Raw genomic sequence first — 16,130 nt, 5'->3', positions numbered from 1 at the left:
ATATAGGTTAAAAGAAAAAAATGATTAATACACAATTTTATTAATTATTTAAAACTATACCAAAACATCTTTTAATGTAAGATTTAAAAGAGACATGAAAGGTGGCCCTCACTGATTACAGAAATTAAACAGAAGTGTAAACTATTATTTCTCTGGCAAAAGAAATGTGAAATTAGAACCATTGTTAAATTAATCAGCTCTTACAGGTCAAGTTAAGAATGTAAGACTTATAGATGTCAAATACTTAAAAAAAAAAAAACAAGAAGTTAAAAATCTGGACTTAAGTGCCAATAAAATTACAGTTGAAATTATCCCAAAACAGTATTGTTTCTCAAAGATAATTCTTCTCATTTTCTATAACACACACTTCTGAAAATAACATTTATACCTTTTAGTTTTCTCCTTAAAAACTCACAAAACATTCTCACAAAACCTTATTGTAAGAAATGATATACAAAAAGTAGTTAAGCATAGTTTTAAATACCTAACTTACGTGATTCCTATAAATGATTTTAGAAAAAAAATCCACTTCAACTAAGAATCGAATAGTAACACCTGTTTTACCTTCAGAAAGTGGGTAAGAGCCTTTGTTTTATCTTTTCTTGTTTCTTCACCCATGAACCAATATGTTAACCCAAGCTGGTAATGATATTCAGCAACTTCAGCATCTCTCTCAAGTGCTCTCTGAAAACTAAGCACCAAAGGAGAATGAAAAGAATTATTAAAATAAAATTTAAAAACTTTGTAGATAAATATATAAAATAAAGGAGACTTTTTCTTGGGTAGAAAAATCAAAGTTTGAGTGATTCAAAGATACCAAATCAGAAATGTTAGTCCTTTAGAATTTAGATAATGAGAAAAAATTATTTGTGCTTGAAAAGGAGCAGTGTCCTTTTACCACTATCACATGCTAAGTGTTCAGAGCATATACCAAACACTACATTTATTTACTGAACATTATGATCAACTATCCAAATCTACTGAAGAATTTATAGCTACTATGCTATAACTGAACTATATTTCTTTAAAAATACCATGATTTAAACCTTCAAAGGTCCAAATTATACAAACGTTGACCTTTAAGCCCATTTGGATTTTTTTTTTTTTTGATATTTGTTTTTTAGTTGTAGGTGGACACAATAAACTTTATTTTATTTTTATGTGGTGCCGAGGATTGAACTCTGTCTCACACATGCTAGGCAAGCGCTCTACTGCTGAGCCACAACCCCAGCCCCCACTTTGAATTTTTGAGAAATACAATAGACTGGATCTTTTGAGAAATAAAATAGACTGGATCTATGAGCAAATATATATTCTTACCATTTTTCTGCTTGTAGATAGTCCTTTTTGGTAAAATGAATCAAAGCCTCAAGGGCATGAACTTCAGCTAGGTCAGGGTAAGAAGAGAGAAGGTCTTCCATAATCTATAAAGCATATGCCTGTCAATTTCATATCCACATAAAAATGACTTTTAACTTCTAAAATCTGTTTAGTAAATTTAAAAACAAAACAAAAAAACTAACCTTTGTAGCTTCATCTAATAAGCCTTTGTTCAGATAAGCCAAGCTTTTGAGAACCAAAAGTCCTGGGATATTATTTGCATCAGAAACCTAGAAAATAATTGTAAAAAACTGCTAAAATCTCCTCAACATAACTGCAGCAATATTTGCTTTAATTAAAGAAAGACCATAGTAGAATAAAGACATAGAAGCCCTACTTTCTATCACTATTAACACTTTAATTATTTGTAATAACTTTATGAGGGAAATTTTCAAATACATAACAAAGACTAGTTAATAAACCCACTTCACCCAGCCACAAAAGCCACCTTTTTTCATCTACACATCCACACACTTTACCTACTCAGATGATTCTACAACAAATCTCAGATAACTTTCCATCTGTGACACTTCTAACTGGACAAGATATAACTTATCTAAAAGATATACTCGTTTTTAAGTGACACAACCACATTATTATCATGTCTAAACAAAATCCTTAATATTATCAAATTTCCCAGTTGCCTTATAAAATATTTGAGCAATTTTCCTGTTTTAATCAAATAAGCATACATATATTTCAATTTACTGATAGGTCTCTTAAGTCTCTTTTATCTATGGGGCTACCCTCCATCTTTTTTCTTTCTCCCTTACAATTTAACTGCTGGACTATTTGTCACAGTTTCTCACAGATCTGAAGTTTGCTGAATGTATTCTTATGTTGTTTAATATGCTCTTTGCCCCTGTATTTTAGTAGTTAGATCTAGAAGAAACTTGATCTGATTCTGGGATGATATCCTGCAAGAATACTTCATGTGTGTTTGCATTTGGCTGTCTGGCTAGCTGTCTTTCTGTGATGTTAACAGCCATTGATCCTTAATGCCTAGATCCACTCATTCATTAGGGATTGCAAAATGGTGACTTTCTTTTCCATCATTCCTTCTTCCTTTATTACTTTAAGAAGAATTTCTCCTCCTCTCATTAACTGCTTATCCTAAAGAAAAGTTCAGATAGGAAAAGCAAGATAAATGTTTTCTTTCCAGTGTGGTCTTTAGCTTCCTCCCAAGATAATATTTCTTGAAGTTGTTCTGTTGATTTTTTTTTGTATCAACATGAACAAACGAATTTAAATACTTTGATGTATTTCAATCTACCACAGTTACTAGTGCCCTTTTCATTTGTTTTTTTGTGAAAAAATTTTGGAAAGATCTATTTTATAACACATTCACACAAAACAGATTAAGGCAAGTAGAAAATAAGATACTAGTTCCTTTTTTTTTTTTTTTTGCATTACTAGGGAATAAACCCACAGGCACTCTACCATCGATCTATACCCTCTGCCTTTTCATTTCTTATTTTGAGATAGGGTCTTCCTAAATGACCAAGGCTGGCCTCCAGCTTGCAATCAACCTGCCTCAGCCTCCCAAATCACTGGGATTATAGGCATGCCTCACAATACCCAACTAAGGTATTAGTTCTTAAAGGATACTGATAACTGCTATAATTTTAAAGAAATTTTATAGTTTTAATGAAATGCAAAGCTCCTTGAAATATACAAAGCAATAATATTTTACAAAAAATTAAAACCACTTTGGGCCTATAGCTCAGTGATAAAGTACATGTCTAGCATGTGTGAGGCACTGGGTTTGATTCTCAGCATCATACATAAATAAATGAAATAAAGGTCCATAGACAACTAGAAAAAAAAATTAAAAAATAGAAAAATTAAAACCCTTCAATATAGTGATATAATTTTAATTTTAGACAAAAAAAATAGCTGTTATCTGACAAACTTATAAAGTGCAATGTTGTGATAATTCATAATTTACCTGTTGTCTTTTTTGCTAGGGAATTTCAAATTGTTTAAACCAAAAACATTAAAAAATCAGTTTCCTTCTTAAAAAATTAATCTTTTTTTGAATGAAACTAACAACATTCCTTATTATGAAATTTAATATTAAAGTCCTCAGTTAATCTTGTAATGACCTATAAAACAATTTTGAAGAAAACAATTTAGAATCACAAATTAATAATAATCAAGTAGTGATGACCTTAGAGAACAAAAAGAAGAGAGAATAACAGTTAAAACTAAAGAAAGTGCCTCACAGTCAAAGCACTGGTAAGAATTTAGCCAAGAGCAAATAACTTCAGGAGTTTTCAAGTATGTGAATGATTTGTCAAAATATAGATATGGTGAAGTCATAGCTCTAACTCAAAATGTGTGTTAGTAAATATTTGGTAAGGAGAGATAGTCGGTTGCTTGGGACTAATTAAAGTTTAAGGGAAAAATTGATAAGATTACCTGATTGAGAGAACAAATTGCTTCCTCTGAAGATTCATAATCTGAGAGTTTAATCAAAGCTTCTGCTTTCAAACGAAGACAAAGGTTCTTCTGATAAAGACTGCCTCCAGACACACCATGATTATCTATGTTCTTCAGAGCTGACAAAATTAAGGACATCTGGATGAAGATAACTACATCAGTTCACTTTTTTTTTTTTTTTGCTTTTATAAAACTAAATTACAGATAAAATAAATCTAACTTTCTAAAGCAATATACATAAGGAATGATTCAAAGGTAAATATACGTTCTTCCTTGAACTCTTTATAGAAAGATCTGACTTTAAAACAGAACACATATAAATTAAAAACCTCTATCTTCACAAAACATATGATAAAGCCAAAGATCCTGAAACACAACAATGGCTATCTATATTTATTACATAATAAAGGTTAGCCCTTAGCCTAAGCATCTGTAACACACAACAAATTAAGAATACTGGACAGAGAAAAATGAATTAGATTGGAGCTGGGTGATTTGTTTTTCAACTACAGAAGCAAGGCTTCTAGCCTAGTCAGGAACAGAGAATCACCTTTTATGATTTCCTAGCCCCATACCTCACCTCAAAATTCAGAAAGTCTCCAAGATGCCCAAGACTTCTTATTTATACCAGGGAAATTAAGAATTCATGAAGGTCCTGAACACATATAACACTAGAAACTTCCTTATTATAAAGAAAGAGCACCTCCACTCAAACCCCTAAACTGACTAAGTCAAATTCCAAATATGAGAAACCTTAATAAGTATTCATTGCCAGTTTAAAAATAAATAAAACTAGTAGGTATGCATGCAGATTTGGCATTTATTTAATCTCTTTAGGAAAACTGAAATTAGCAACTTAAAAAGCATCCAGATTTTTTTAAAACCACTACCTTTCTCCTTTAAGATGAAAAACACAAACAGCATTGGCTACCCTTATGTGAAAACCCAAAAGATGTCAAGAATACCTTGATTGCATGAAAGAACAGCTTCCTTAGGTCTATGCATTTTGATTTCAACTTCAGAGAGATGATACCATCCAGCTGTGCAGAGAGGGCTTTCCTTTAGCCCTAAAAGGATTAAAAACAATAAATAATAAAACCCATGTTTCCAAGACTACTCAGATGCATGGTCCCACTATCTACTATCTAAATCTGACGCCTCCCCTCTTCTTTCTCTTCTCATCTAATCAATCACAAAGCCACACTTATTCAATGCCCCCAATCATTTTTCTCCACGTATTCCTCCATCTCTACTACCACCACTTCAGTTCACATCTCCATCTTTATCCCAGGTCATTGAAAATATCTGACATCCACTCCTATGTATGTACTTTAGTCACAATATTTCCAAAAACAATCAGAAAATAAAATTTATCTCATTAAAGCCTTTCTCTGCTTCCCTAATGCCCTCAGGATAATGTGCAAACTCTTTAACAAGGTTTGAAAGTTCCCTCTCCAACCTTACTTCCTTCCCCTTTCTGCACCCATACTTCATTCTCAAACCTTGCTGAACTATTAGCAGTTTCAAGAATGAGTTTTCCCTCTTACCTCAGGCTATCTCACAGATACATCTCTTGACCTAAAATGTTCCTCCTATCCCCTTCATCCACTCATCTTGTTTATTTGTCAGTCAGACCTCAGCTTGAATATAAGCTCATCCGGAATCATCATACATGATAAATCTAAGCTAAAGCTTTCTTAAAACAATGCCCATTTTATAATGCAAACACTGAGACACTAAAAGTTTCACTAACTTTTCCAAGGTCTTGAATTTACTGAGTGGAAGAGTTGGAATTCAAACCTAAGAAGACTCTAGGATATATCAGTACCTTTTTTTTCCCCATCCAACTTAGATATTTCTTTAAAGCAAGGCTACAAGATTAATGCCTACTGACTAACAATTACAACTCATGTCACATGACACACATTATAAATTTACCTTCTGTTAGATTCCTAACAGCATCTTCATATTTTTTGTCTTGTAATGCTCTAATGCCTAAGCCAATGAGGCCTGGACCACTTTTTGAATTCATTTCCACTAGCTTACAACAATAATGCTGTCCCTCATCAGTAAGATTTCCTAGAATTAAAAGAGAAAAGTTATTAGCGTACATATACCAAGTATCTAAGTACCAAATCATATATACTTAAATCGCAAAAGTTACCTAACACGTCCTTTACCGTATCATGATTCTAGGAATTCAGAACTTAAACTGGGAAATACAAAAATATTAATATTTCATTAAAAAAAACTATACTTTCTTCTTAAATAGTAGAAACCACTTTATCCACAGATACTGAATCTGAAGTCATACTAAAGGGTTTCAAACAAAACACCTATTGCTACTTGCTAGAATGCTAAATTACAGAGCATATAGTTTGCCAAGTCTCTCTTTCCTATTCAGCAGTAACAATTTTAGTTGTTAAATGAAGGAACCCCTGTCAAAGGAGGATATCTTCATCAGTTTCCCCCCTGTGGGCAATAATGAACTGACAAAAACATGACAGCCAGATCCAATGGAATTTTCCAGCATCCTAAAATCAAAAGACAGTGGGCTACTCATCTGAACATTGAACAAAAACTTGGAACAAAGACATAATATTCCTAAGTATATAAACTCAGCAGAACATTTCCACATTTTTCTAAAACTATCTTTTTTCTATGTAATAATTAAGCTTATGTAATAATCATCCGATGCCTACATTTATTTTAAAATTTATTTGGGTAAAACAGTTTAGAAAATATTGACTGCCATTTCCAGAACAGCATGCACGTGTGTACGTGCACACACACTCTCTCTCTCTCTCTCTCTCTCTCTCACACACACACACACACACACACACACACACAGTGATTTGTCTTTAGAATTAATAGTAAATAGCATTCACCACTTCAACAAATTGTTCTATCACATATGGGAGTTCTTAAAATAATTAAGACAGACTATAAAAGCAATAAATATGGGAACAAATAGAAATAATTTATCTGAAAAAAATATACGATGCTTTAATATGTACATAAAACATATGCCTTTAAATCATATATGGAACCACTGTTTCAGTCACAGATGTCAAAGGTAAATTATTTGCATAATACCATTTAGTTTATATATTTCAAATTTTTCAAAACCAGATGCACACCAATGTATAATCTGGAATAGGTAACATAATGATTTTTAAGTCCAAATTAGCACCAAAAATAGAATTCATAATGGCTGAAGAATTGACATTTTAGTACTGTTTGGAAAAATAAGAAAACAAATTAGAGCCGGGCACAGTGGTGTACAGTCTATAATCCCAGTGGCCCAGAAGGCTGAGGCAGGAGGATTTCAAGTTCAAAGCTAGTCTCAGCAACTTAGCGAGGTTCTTAGCAACTCAGCGAGACCCTGTCTGTAATAAAATATAAAAAAGGGGCTGGTGATGTAGCTCAGTGGTTAAGCACCTTGGGTTCAATCCCCAGTATGGAAGGAAGGAAGGAAGGAAAGAAGGGAGGGAGGGAGGGAGGGAGGGAGGGAGGGAGGAAGGGAGGAAGGAAGACAAATTGGAAGAATTAGTAGTTTAATCACAAAGCCAGTTTAAAAAAAAAAAAAAACACTTATTATTATGCTTCCAGACATGAATTTCCTCCTGTCAGTATGTTACTTTTATTGCTTCCATAAACATGAACTTCAGGGATAGATATGCCTAGCTCCATACCTTCTATATAAGGCAGTGGCTTTTTCCTTTCTATCCAGTGATTTTACCTAAACTAGATACTGTCTATACCAAGCATCAGAATTACATGAAAGACTTGTTAAAAATACAATATGCTGAGCTCCACTCTTACAGCTTCTTATTCAGTTGGTCTGGTGAAAGACATGAGAATTTGCATTTCTAACATTTTCTTAAGTGCTACTGACCCAGAGAGCATACTTTAATAAGAGCCATGAGTCTAGAATATTTTAATATCATATAAAACCTTTACTACTAGTTTTAAAACAGATATGCCCTGCCTTTGTTGCACATCTGTAACTAAATGGGAACTTTTAGAGAGTAGAGACTAGCGTAGTTTCTTACATGTTGTAGGTACTCATTAAATACGATGATCCTTTAAAAAATCATCATGAATTGATGTTCAAAAAGATTTAATAGGTACTGAGAATTATTAGAGAAGCCATTCTAAAAAAGAAAAACAAATAGCTATAAAAATTTTACCTTTGATTCAAATTCTGAGTCAAAACTTACTCCATAGAAACATAATGTATGATAGACTACCTTTGCAACATAAACTATATTATAGAAAACACAAGGGATGAAAAGAGGAAAAGTCAATCATGCATCTTTCCTATGATCATCTAAGTACCCAAAACTGCACATGTGGGTAGGTAGTTTCCAAAAGGTGAAATGAACAGGTGCCACTTTTAGAACAGGGTAAATCTTCTTGCCACACATTGCTCACGACAAAAACACTCATGAGTCACTCCAGGGGAACTGGGCTGCACGAAATAACCACACAAGAAACAGAAATACCTTTTTCTTTAGGGATGCTATGATGACTCCTCTGACCTTAAAGGTCCACAGAACATGCTGGCCCCTTTTATTGAGGAAAAGCCATTCAAATAAGGCAAGGGGTCAGGTTTCAAGGGGCTGAGTCTGGCTTCAAGATGTCTGCTGTCAGCAGATTGACTGACATCTAGGAAGGCCACACCCAAGGGCAGGTAAGAGAAGGGGACACACAAAGGACGTTTCCATGGAACATTTTATCCTAAACAGGGCAAAGGGTAATATCACAAAGGAACAGATGAGCTATAGCTGGACCCATGGGGCTGTAGGAAGGCACGCCTATGCCTGAAGACACATTTGGTTGCATTATTTCTACCCTCAAGAGTGGGCTACCATCTTCAGCAACTTAAGAGTAGCCAGATCATTGGGGGCGGGGGGGGGGGGGGGGAGGAGGATGACCATCAGTGCCTCAACCTATCAGGAGAGGAAAAACACTGGTCACATGACGTGATGGTCTCCTACACCTTCTTAAGATATTCCTTTGCTAATGCCTAGAAGCACAATTATAGAAACAAAATGAGATTTCAGGAAACTATATGCATGTTTAACTCTGGTAACATATTCTCTATATATGACCAAGTGGCACTGACAGAAATTATCCATAGTGATCTCAAAAACTAGCAACAGTAATAACAACAATAATGAGTCTGTTTGAAGAGACAAGGAATATTCAGCTATTCCAGCTTCAATCCTCGATCCTCCTCTTCTCCATATTAATTCTTGTTGAGAATTCTAGCTAAATAAATATGTTTGGGGAGAGAGAAAATAGACATCATTGTTTTTAAATAGTAAAAATTTATTTAACATATGTACTCTTTTTAATGTTTAGAGGATTTGAAGGTTTTATGAGTATCCATAAAACATTGATTTTTAAAAAATTATAAACAAATGAAAGATCAGTAGAATTGAGGAAGGGAAATAGAGGAAGGAGGGAGAGAAAAAGGAAGTACTAGGGACTGAAGTGGAGCAAATTATATTCCATGCATGTAAAATTATGTCAAAATGTACTCCAATTTTATATATAACTACAATGCACTAATAAAAACATTTCAAAAAATAGTTTAACAATATTATTTTTATTTCTCCAAAAGGCAATCCAGACTTGAAGTTGATGAATACTAAACACCAAGGGTATATAAAGGATATTCTGAAGGTTGGATGCTATGGTAATACCTACAGAATTCTGTTTCCTGAATTTTACTTAAAAAAAAAAAAAGGTAGAATTTCTTAAAAAACTAATTCATTTCTGACATAACGAAGAAATTGACCACTATTACAGAATTTTTCTTTTAAATAAACCTGGCTTGAGAGAGGAAAAAAATTTAAAGTATGTATGTACATTTCTTTATGTTCATCTGCATTTTCTAATATTTCTAGAGCACAAAACCTTAAAGAAGCTTTTTTCTGCTTGTATTTGAATTTGAAGAACCAAAGTTTCTTATGCTTTCTCATTTCAGCAAGAAAGCAAAATTAATCAAAAAGGTCATTTAGTATGAAAGAACATTTCAATAGATGACAACTGTGAAAGCTATTCACCACTTGTTTTATGAAGCTTTACAAACTGACTCAAGCAAGACAAAGGATAATGAAATATATTTGTTTCCAGTGGAAGAGAACCCAATGATTAACTGTAGTGAAGCAAAAAATTCTGTAGATATTGAAATAATCTGGGGGAGGAAGGGCCAGAAATTTAGAGAGTTAAGAGATTTTCAGAAGTTCTTAATTTTCAGAATATATTACATAAAGTTTGACTTAGAGTAACAATAAAAAGAAAACTATGCCTTCCTACTGCCCTGAATTAACAAACTTTCATCCTCAGAATAATGCTTTATCTTAGAATAAACTTGAACTGTACCATTCCAAAAATTCTTGCAACAATTCAGTAGGGAAAGAATTCTCCCTTGATTTTGCCATATGTGTAAATATTTACCTAGTCACTCCTCTTTGCCATGATATAGACCTACTTTCTTTCAATTCTGCAAAATATCCATTCCCAAATCCTCTTTAACAATGATTTTTTTTCATTTAAACCAATACAATTTCTAATAAATTAGAATAATCCCTTTCTCTCTCTTCTCTCTCTCTCCCCGCCCCCTCCCCACCTCCCTCCCTCCCTCCCCCCCCCTCTCTCTCATGGAGCACGTTGTCAGCTACTGCATTCATAAGTAAAACTTTAGGGTATTTGTTAATTTTATTTCTTCTATTATTTTTCAGGCTTTCTGGACTATAAGGGCCATGTTTACCTAACAAATACACGTTAAAGGCACATTCATGATTATTGAGAAAGCATTCCATCAGTTTTCAAAACAGAAATTTCAAAATATTCACTGGTACCATTTGGCATGTAAGCAGTCCAAGAATATGGGAACAGTACAAACCATTAATAGCTTAATGAGATTGGAGAGAAAAAGAATGATCACCAGTCATTAATTTCTCCTTAGCAACTATACCAGGAGAAAAAGGAATGGAGGGATGGGTTCCAAAGGTCATACAATAAGGAAAATCATTCCACTTATCTTTAGAACCCATTGGATCTTATGTTTAAATATGAAAAAACTGGGTGATTTTGGAATTACGTTTCCCAACAGAGGAAAAATACACACAAAAACCCACACACATGACCTTTATGCTGATAATCTCTTAGCACACCTCATCTTCTTTGGCCTCAATACAGCATTTATAATGTCCAGAAACCCTTTCCTCTTGAAATGCTCCTGCAGGTGACACTACTACAATTATTCTCCTACCCCTCTAAAAATTTATTATCCCCTTCTCACAATTCTTCCTCCTGGCCTTAAATGCAGCAAGTTAAATTTCTGAGTTATTTTTCTTCTTATACCTGCTAACTAACCACTTGTTCCTATTTTTCGCCATCATTACAATCTAAGTTCCACTTCAATTACTTTGATTTAAAGACAGTCTTAATAATTAGGTCTCAATTATAAAATTAGTTGCTTAGTCTGTCATGACAGACCTTAGTAAAATCTCCTTTTTCAACTGCTCTTTCCTTCTATTTTGCTTCCCATCTTGGTCTCCCACCTTCCCCTCTGTTCTCTTCTCCCTTTCTCTGTCCTTTTCCTTTCTCTTCAAATCAGCTGGCATTGCTCAGATCAGTCTTTTTCCCTTAGGTTTCTCTGATGTCATCTACTCCAATTCACTTTTACTTACACAAAAGATGTTTCCATTTTCCAACCTATGTGTCTAGCTTTGTTATTGATCTCACATCTCTCACTAACTTACCTTTCATACAAACCATCATTCCATGGTGAGTCAACTTTTCAGGAAAATTGAAAGTTAAAATTGACTTTTCCTTTCTTTTACCTCTAAGAATCACTTTCTTTCTTTTTTTTTCATTCATGGGTTCCTTTCTATGACTCCCTTTTGTGCTCTGAGTTCATTCATTGCTATTATCAATCTACTTGCTCTAGTTTATCTTCTATACAACTTATTCTGTACACCATGTTAGCTTAAGACCTTATACTTCATCAATTAACTCCCGATGATACTGTTTTCTCAAAGTACTAAAAAATACTCTTGCAAGTCTACTACTGTTATTTCCTTCCTTTTATGTCCAGAAACACAGAAACTGTATCTTACATATTGTAAGCACTAAAATATTTGTTGATTGATACAAACATCACTCCCACACAATCACATAGCTCTAGGACACACAAGATAATAAGGAAGAAATTACCTGATTCAATTAAATGCAAACAGAGCACTTCTAATGGATACTGTATGGTGGGATAGATGTTTATCATTCCTTCACAAGCCTTCTTCAACCTAGCAGTCTCATGAGGAAACTTGAAAATACAAAAGCAAAATAAACTAAACTCCAATAGTAGTAAAATGCATTTGTGAACACTTTCCTGATTAGAAATAAAACTCACTTTAAAGATTTTTTAAAAATTTACTTACTTTCGATAAACACTGAATGAAATGCCTATACAGTACTTGATGATCTTCACTAGGAATCTTATCTGATAAGCCCAGGGCATTCTCAAATGCAGTTAAAAGCTGAAACAAACAAAAAAGGTATTCATGTATAAACTTAAATGACAAATGTGATAAACAGTTGAATGTATAAGACTCCCGTATACAAACTTCAAGTAGCTGCAAAACAAAAAAAAACAAAAGTACATACAAATTTTAGAATATATTTTAACTCTAACTGGCCAGCAGACTACACTAAACTAATAAATGATAACTATAATTTAATAACATTTTTAATTAAATTAAATTAAACATTCTTCCATTCTTTGCTGTCTCCTACAAAGAAATCAACCAGAGCAGTCTTATATGCTAGTATAGCTGTTATTGTTCACATCATTTTGAAACCATCTCTTCTGAAATCATTAACATATTCTTTGGAACATCTCCAGTAGTAGCAAATCTTCAACCTTTAAAAAACAATTGTGGGGAGGGAATATACCTCAGTTGACAGAGTTCTTGCCTTGAATGCACAAGACCCTGGATTTAATCCCCAGCATCACAAAAAAATAAAATTAAATTAAAAAAAATAGAAATTGTGAGGGTGGGATTGTGGCTCAGTGATAAGAGCACTTACCTGGCACATGTGAGGCACTGGGTTTGATCCTCAGCACCATATAAAAATAAATAAATAAAATGAAGGTATTTTGTCCATCTACAACTAGAAAACTTTAAAAAATTTTTAAAAACTGTATATAGCACTTTGCTTCTGAACTATAATGAAATAATTTCTTATAAAGTATTATCTGACTTTGAAGAAAATTCCAAGAGGCCTTTTAAATAAGTCTTGCTCAAGAATAGCAATACTAAAACCCAAGGCAAGCACTTTAAAACACTTTGTAATCATTTATATTGGTTATATAAGTTCTACATCTTTTAATAAATATTTTATGACTTAATTTACTAATGAAGTTTACCACCTCAAATTTTCTTTGGTAAATATGATACAAAGTCTTCATGAATAAGTAAAATTTCAATGCTCTGAAAAAGTTAATGATCTTAACAAAAATGAAGATTAACTAAAAGTTAAAGCTAATGGTTTTTCCAAGAAAATAATGAAATTATTCTAAATAGAAAATGATGACTTTTTTGTGAACACTCTTAACTCAAGGTGAAAATAACCCCTCTCCTAACCTTTTAATCTATTTTTAACAGCCAGAAATTCTTTTTTTATTTATTTATTTGTTTTAATTGGATATGATTGGATTGGATATGATCACTGCATGCTATGCACATATATGAAAAGATCACACTGAGCACAAGTTATATGTGTTAATGTATAAAAAGTACAAGTATAATTGAAGCTGGAGATGTAGAGGATGCTCCTAACATGCACAAAGCACTAGGTTTCTTCCCTAGCACACACAAAAAAGGAAACAACCAAACAGACAGACTGGCAGGCAGGCAACAGCTGGGCACAGTGGTAAATGCCAATAGTCTCATCTACTTAGAAGGGCTAAGGCAGTGAGATCACTTGATCCTAGGAGTTCAGAGACAGTCAGGTCAACATAGCGTAACAATTAATTATCTTTTATGGAAGAGTACAGTACATACAAATCAAAAAGACATTTTGTTTTGATACGTGCTTGGATATTCTGGTACCTTATATTATTCTAAGAAAAATATTGAAGCCATATTATAAAGGTGTGATTTAAGAGAAGCTGGTAAGCTACATTTTTCTTTTGTCACTACTCAATTTCTTCTACAACTGCACCTATGCACAGATTAACCACCATTATCACATAGGGTTTGGATCTTAAATGATCCCAAAGGCCATGTATTAAAATCTTATTTGCCAACTTATGGCACTTTTGGAAGATGGAGGAAAATTTAGGAAACAGAATCTAATACAAAGAGGTTAGGTCAATGGGGATGCCTTCAAAGGGTATATCAGGACCACGGTCCCTTCTTTTCCCTCTTTTCTTCCTGGCCACCATGGAGTAAGCAGTTTTGCTCCACCATGTACTCCCCACCATGATGTTCTGTCTTGCCATAGGCCCAAAGCAATGCAGCTACCTGACCATGAACTGTAATCTCTAAAAGAGTAACCCAAAAATAAATAAATAAATAAATAAGACTTTTCTCCTTTTAACTTGATTTTCTCATATATTTTGTCCTAGTAATGGAGAGCTAACAAACCACACAAAAATAGAGAAAGATCTTATTCTTACATTTTATCCTTAGATCTTAGGACACTACCTAACACATCTACTCAATAAATATTTTCTGAATAAAGAAACAAATTAACGAGTGAACAAAAAAGCAAACACAAGGAAATGAATTTTCTATTCCATACAGAGTCTGTAACTATTAAAAATTCCATTTGGTTTAAAAATTCCATTCAAATACATGAATAAATTGAGTAGTTATTTATTATAATAAGAAATTAGGCTGACTTTTAGACTCACAAACAAAAAAAGTATTACAGAGATATTTTCCAAGTATGGTGTAATAATCAATGTTTTTACAGAAAAAAAAATTCTTTTTTTTTAATTACTTGAAAATCTGCTCCCTAAAAAGGAGTATTATATATATTCTCTAACTAGTTAAGTTGTTAATTCTCAAAGTAATTCAGTACTCAGTTCATAAGTTCACACCTTCAAAGTACAATTTTTAGAAATTAAAAAAAAACAATTTTTACAGTTTTTCCCCTAGGGCATAAAGTTATTGATTTATTGTGAATTTTTATGAATACAAGGGAAGGAAATTCTAATGCTATTGAGTACCAATTCCACTCCCTCCAGACTTCATGAGACTGCAAGCCAATAATTCTAACTTTATCAGGAAGAGCCCCTATGAATGTAAAATTACACTTACAAAATACCTCATCTGACAGGTAGTATTATCCTATATATTCATTATGTTTCCATTTTCTAAATTAAATTAAAGGATTAATTTTCATGATACAAACTGTGAAGAATAAATAAGTTAATACCAATTGCTGGGTTTCATTATTCTGATCTTCCATACTCTCAGCCAGCAACTGAGTCAATTTCCTCCATAGCTGATGAAGCTCCTGGTTGTCTGCACCTTCTTCTTGCCGTGTCTTTATCAATCTGTGCCATGTTCGAGCCACCTATTAAAAAGGAGATTTAAAATGATTGTTATCTTAAATACAATAAAAAATAGATAAATGACAAATGAAAATGTAAAATCTGGAAATAAAGAAAAAATACTTCTTATATCCACTAATATATAAAAACAGCGTAAGCAAAGAATTCCATCTATTATGAAACCTATAAAATATATGCTGATTGGGCAAATCCACAGAGCACTTCCATCAGAAATACGATATGAGATACCAGAGCAGATACAAAACTGATGACCACAGTTCCCAACACCTATAGCTTAAATCATCAGCTATAGAGATACCACAGTGGTCACCAAGTTCCACAGATGACACTTTTAGTTATTTAATTTATAACTCACCCTGTTTCAAAAAGATCTAGAAGTTATGATACCTTAAATTTGAATTGTTTATAATTGCCAAAGCATTGTAATTTACCTCTTAAAGTCTTATGATATCATACCACATATTAATTTTTAATTTTCACTTAGACAAAATGATAGCTTTCTTCTAACAATAGTTTTTATTAAAAGATGTCTAAAACATTAGAAAACCATTAACCAACCTCTAGGTGTTTCTTTTCTTGGTAATAGAGATCCACAAGTTTCTTACAGACATCACACCACTTCTGTTTGTCAACACTTAGATCAAAAACAACAGAAAATGACTTTTTAATCTGATAATGAAAATAATCAAGAACTTAAAGCACT

The 16,130-nt window shown here is 33.0% G+C and overlaps 1 protein-coding gene across 3 annotated transcripts in view; it reads right to left on the bottom strand.

Annotated features, from left to right (window-relative positions):
• Nucleotides 1–16,130, bottom strand: part of Skic3 (SKI3 subunit of superkiller complex) — a 90,030-nt gene that overhangs the window by 63,249 nt on the left and 10,651 nt on the right. For all 3 annotated transcript variants that reach the window (XM_076857007.2, XM_076857009.2, XM_076857010.2), the window contains 10 exons: nt 15,986–16,061; nt 15,289–15,429; nt 12,282–12,380; nt 12,058–12,166; nt 5,761–5,901; nt 4,788–4,889; nt 3,802–3,941; nt 1,524–1,610; nt 1,321–1,424; nt 565–691 (listed from right to left, as the gene is read on the bottom strand). In XM_076857007.2, the coding sequence (XP_076713122.1) occupies nt 565–691; nt 1,321–1,424; nt 1,524–1,610; nt 3,802–3,941; nt 4,788–4,889; nt 5,761–5,901; nt 12,058–12,166; nt 12,282–12,380; nt 15,289–15,429; nt 15,986–16,061 (1,126 nt within the window). The remainder of the gene's footprint in view (nt 1–564; nt 692–1,320; nt 1,425–1,523; nt 1,611–3,801; nt 3,942–4,787; nt 4,890–5,760; nt 5,902–12,057; nt 12,167–12,281; nt 12,381–15,288; nt 15,430–15,985; nt 16,062–16,130) is intronic.

The sequence above is a fragment of the Callospermophilus lateralis genome, chromosome 5 (assembly GCF_048772815.1).
Source record: "Callospermophilus lateralis isolate mCalLat2 chromosome 5, mCalLat2.hap1, whole genome shotgun sequence".
Taxonomy (NCBI): domain Eukaryota; kingdom Metazoa; phylum Chordata; class Mammalia; order Rodentia; family Sciuridae; genus Callospermophilus; species Callospermophilus lateralis.
The sequence above is the reverse complement of the archived record's forward strand: the minus strand, read 5'-3'. Positions and strand labels throughout refer to the sequence as shown.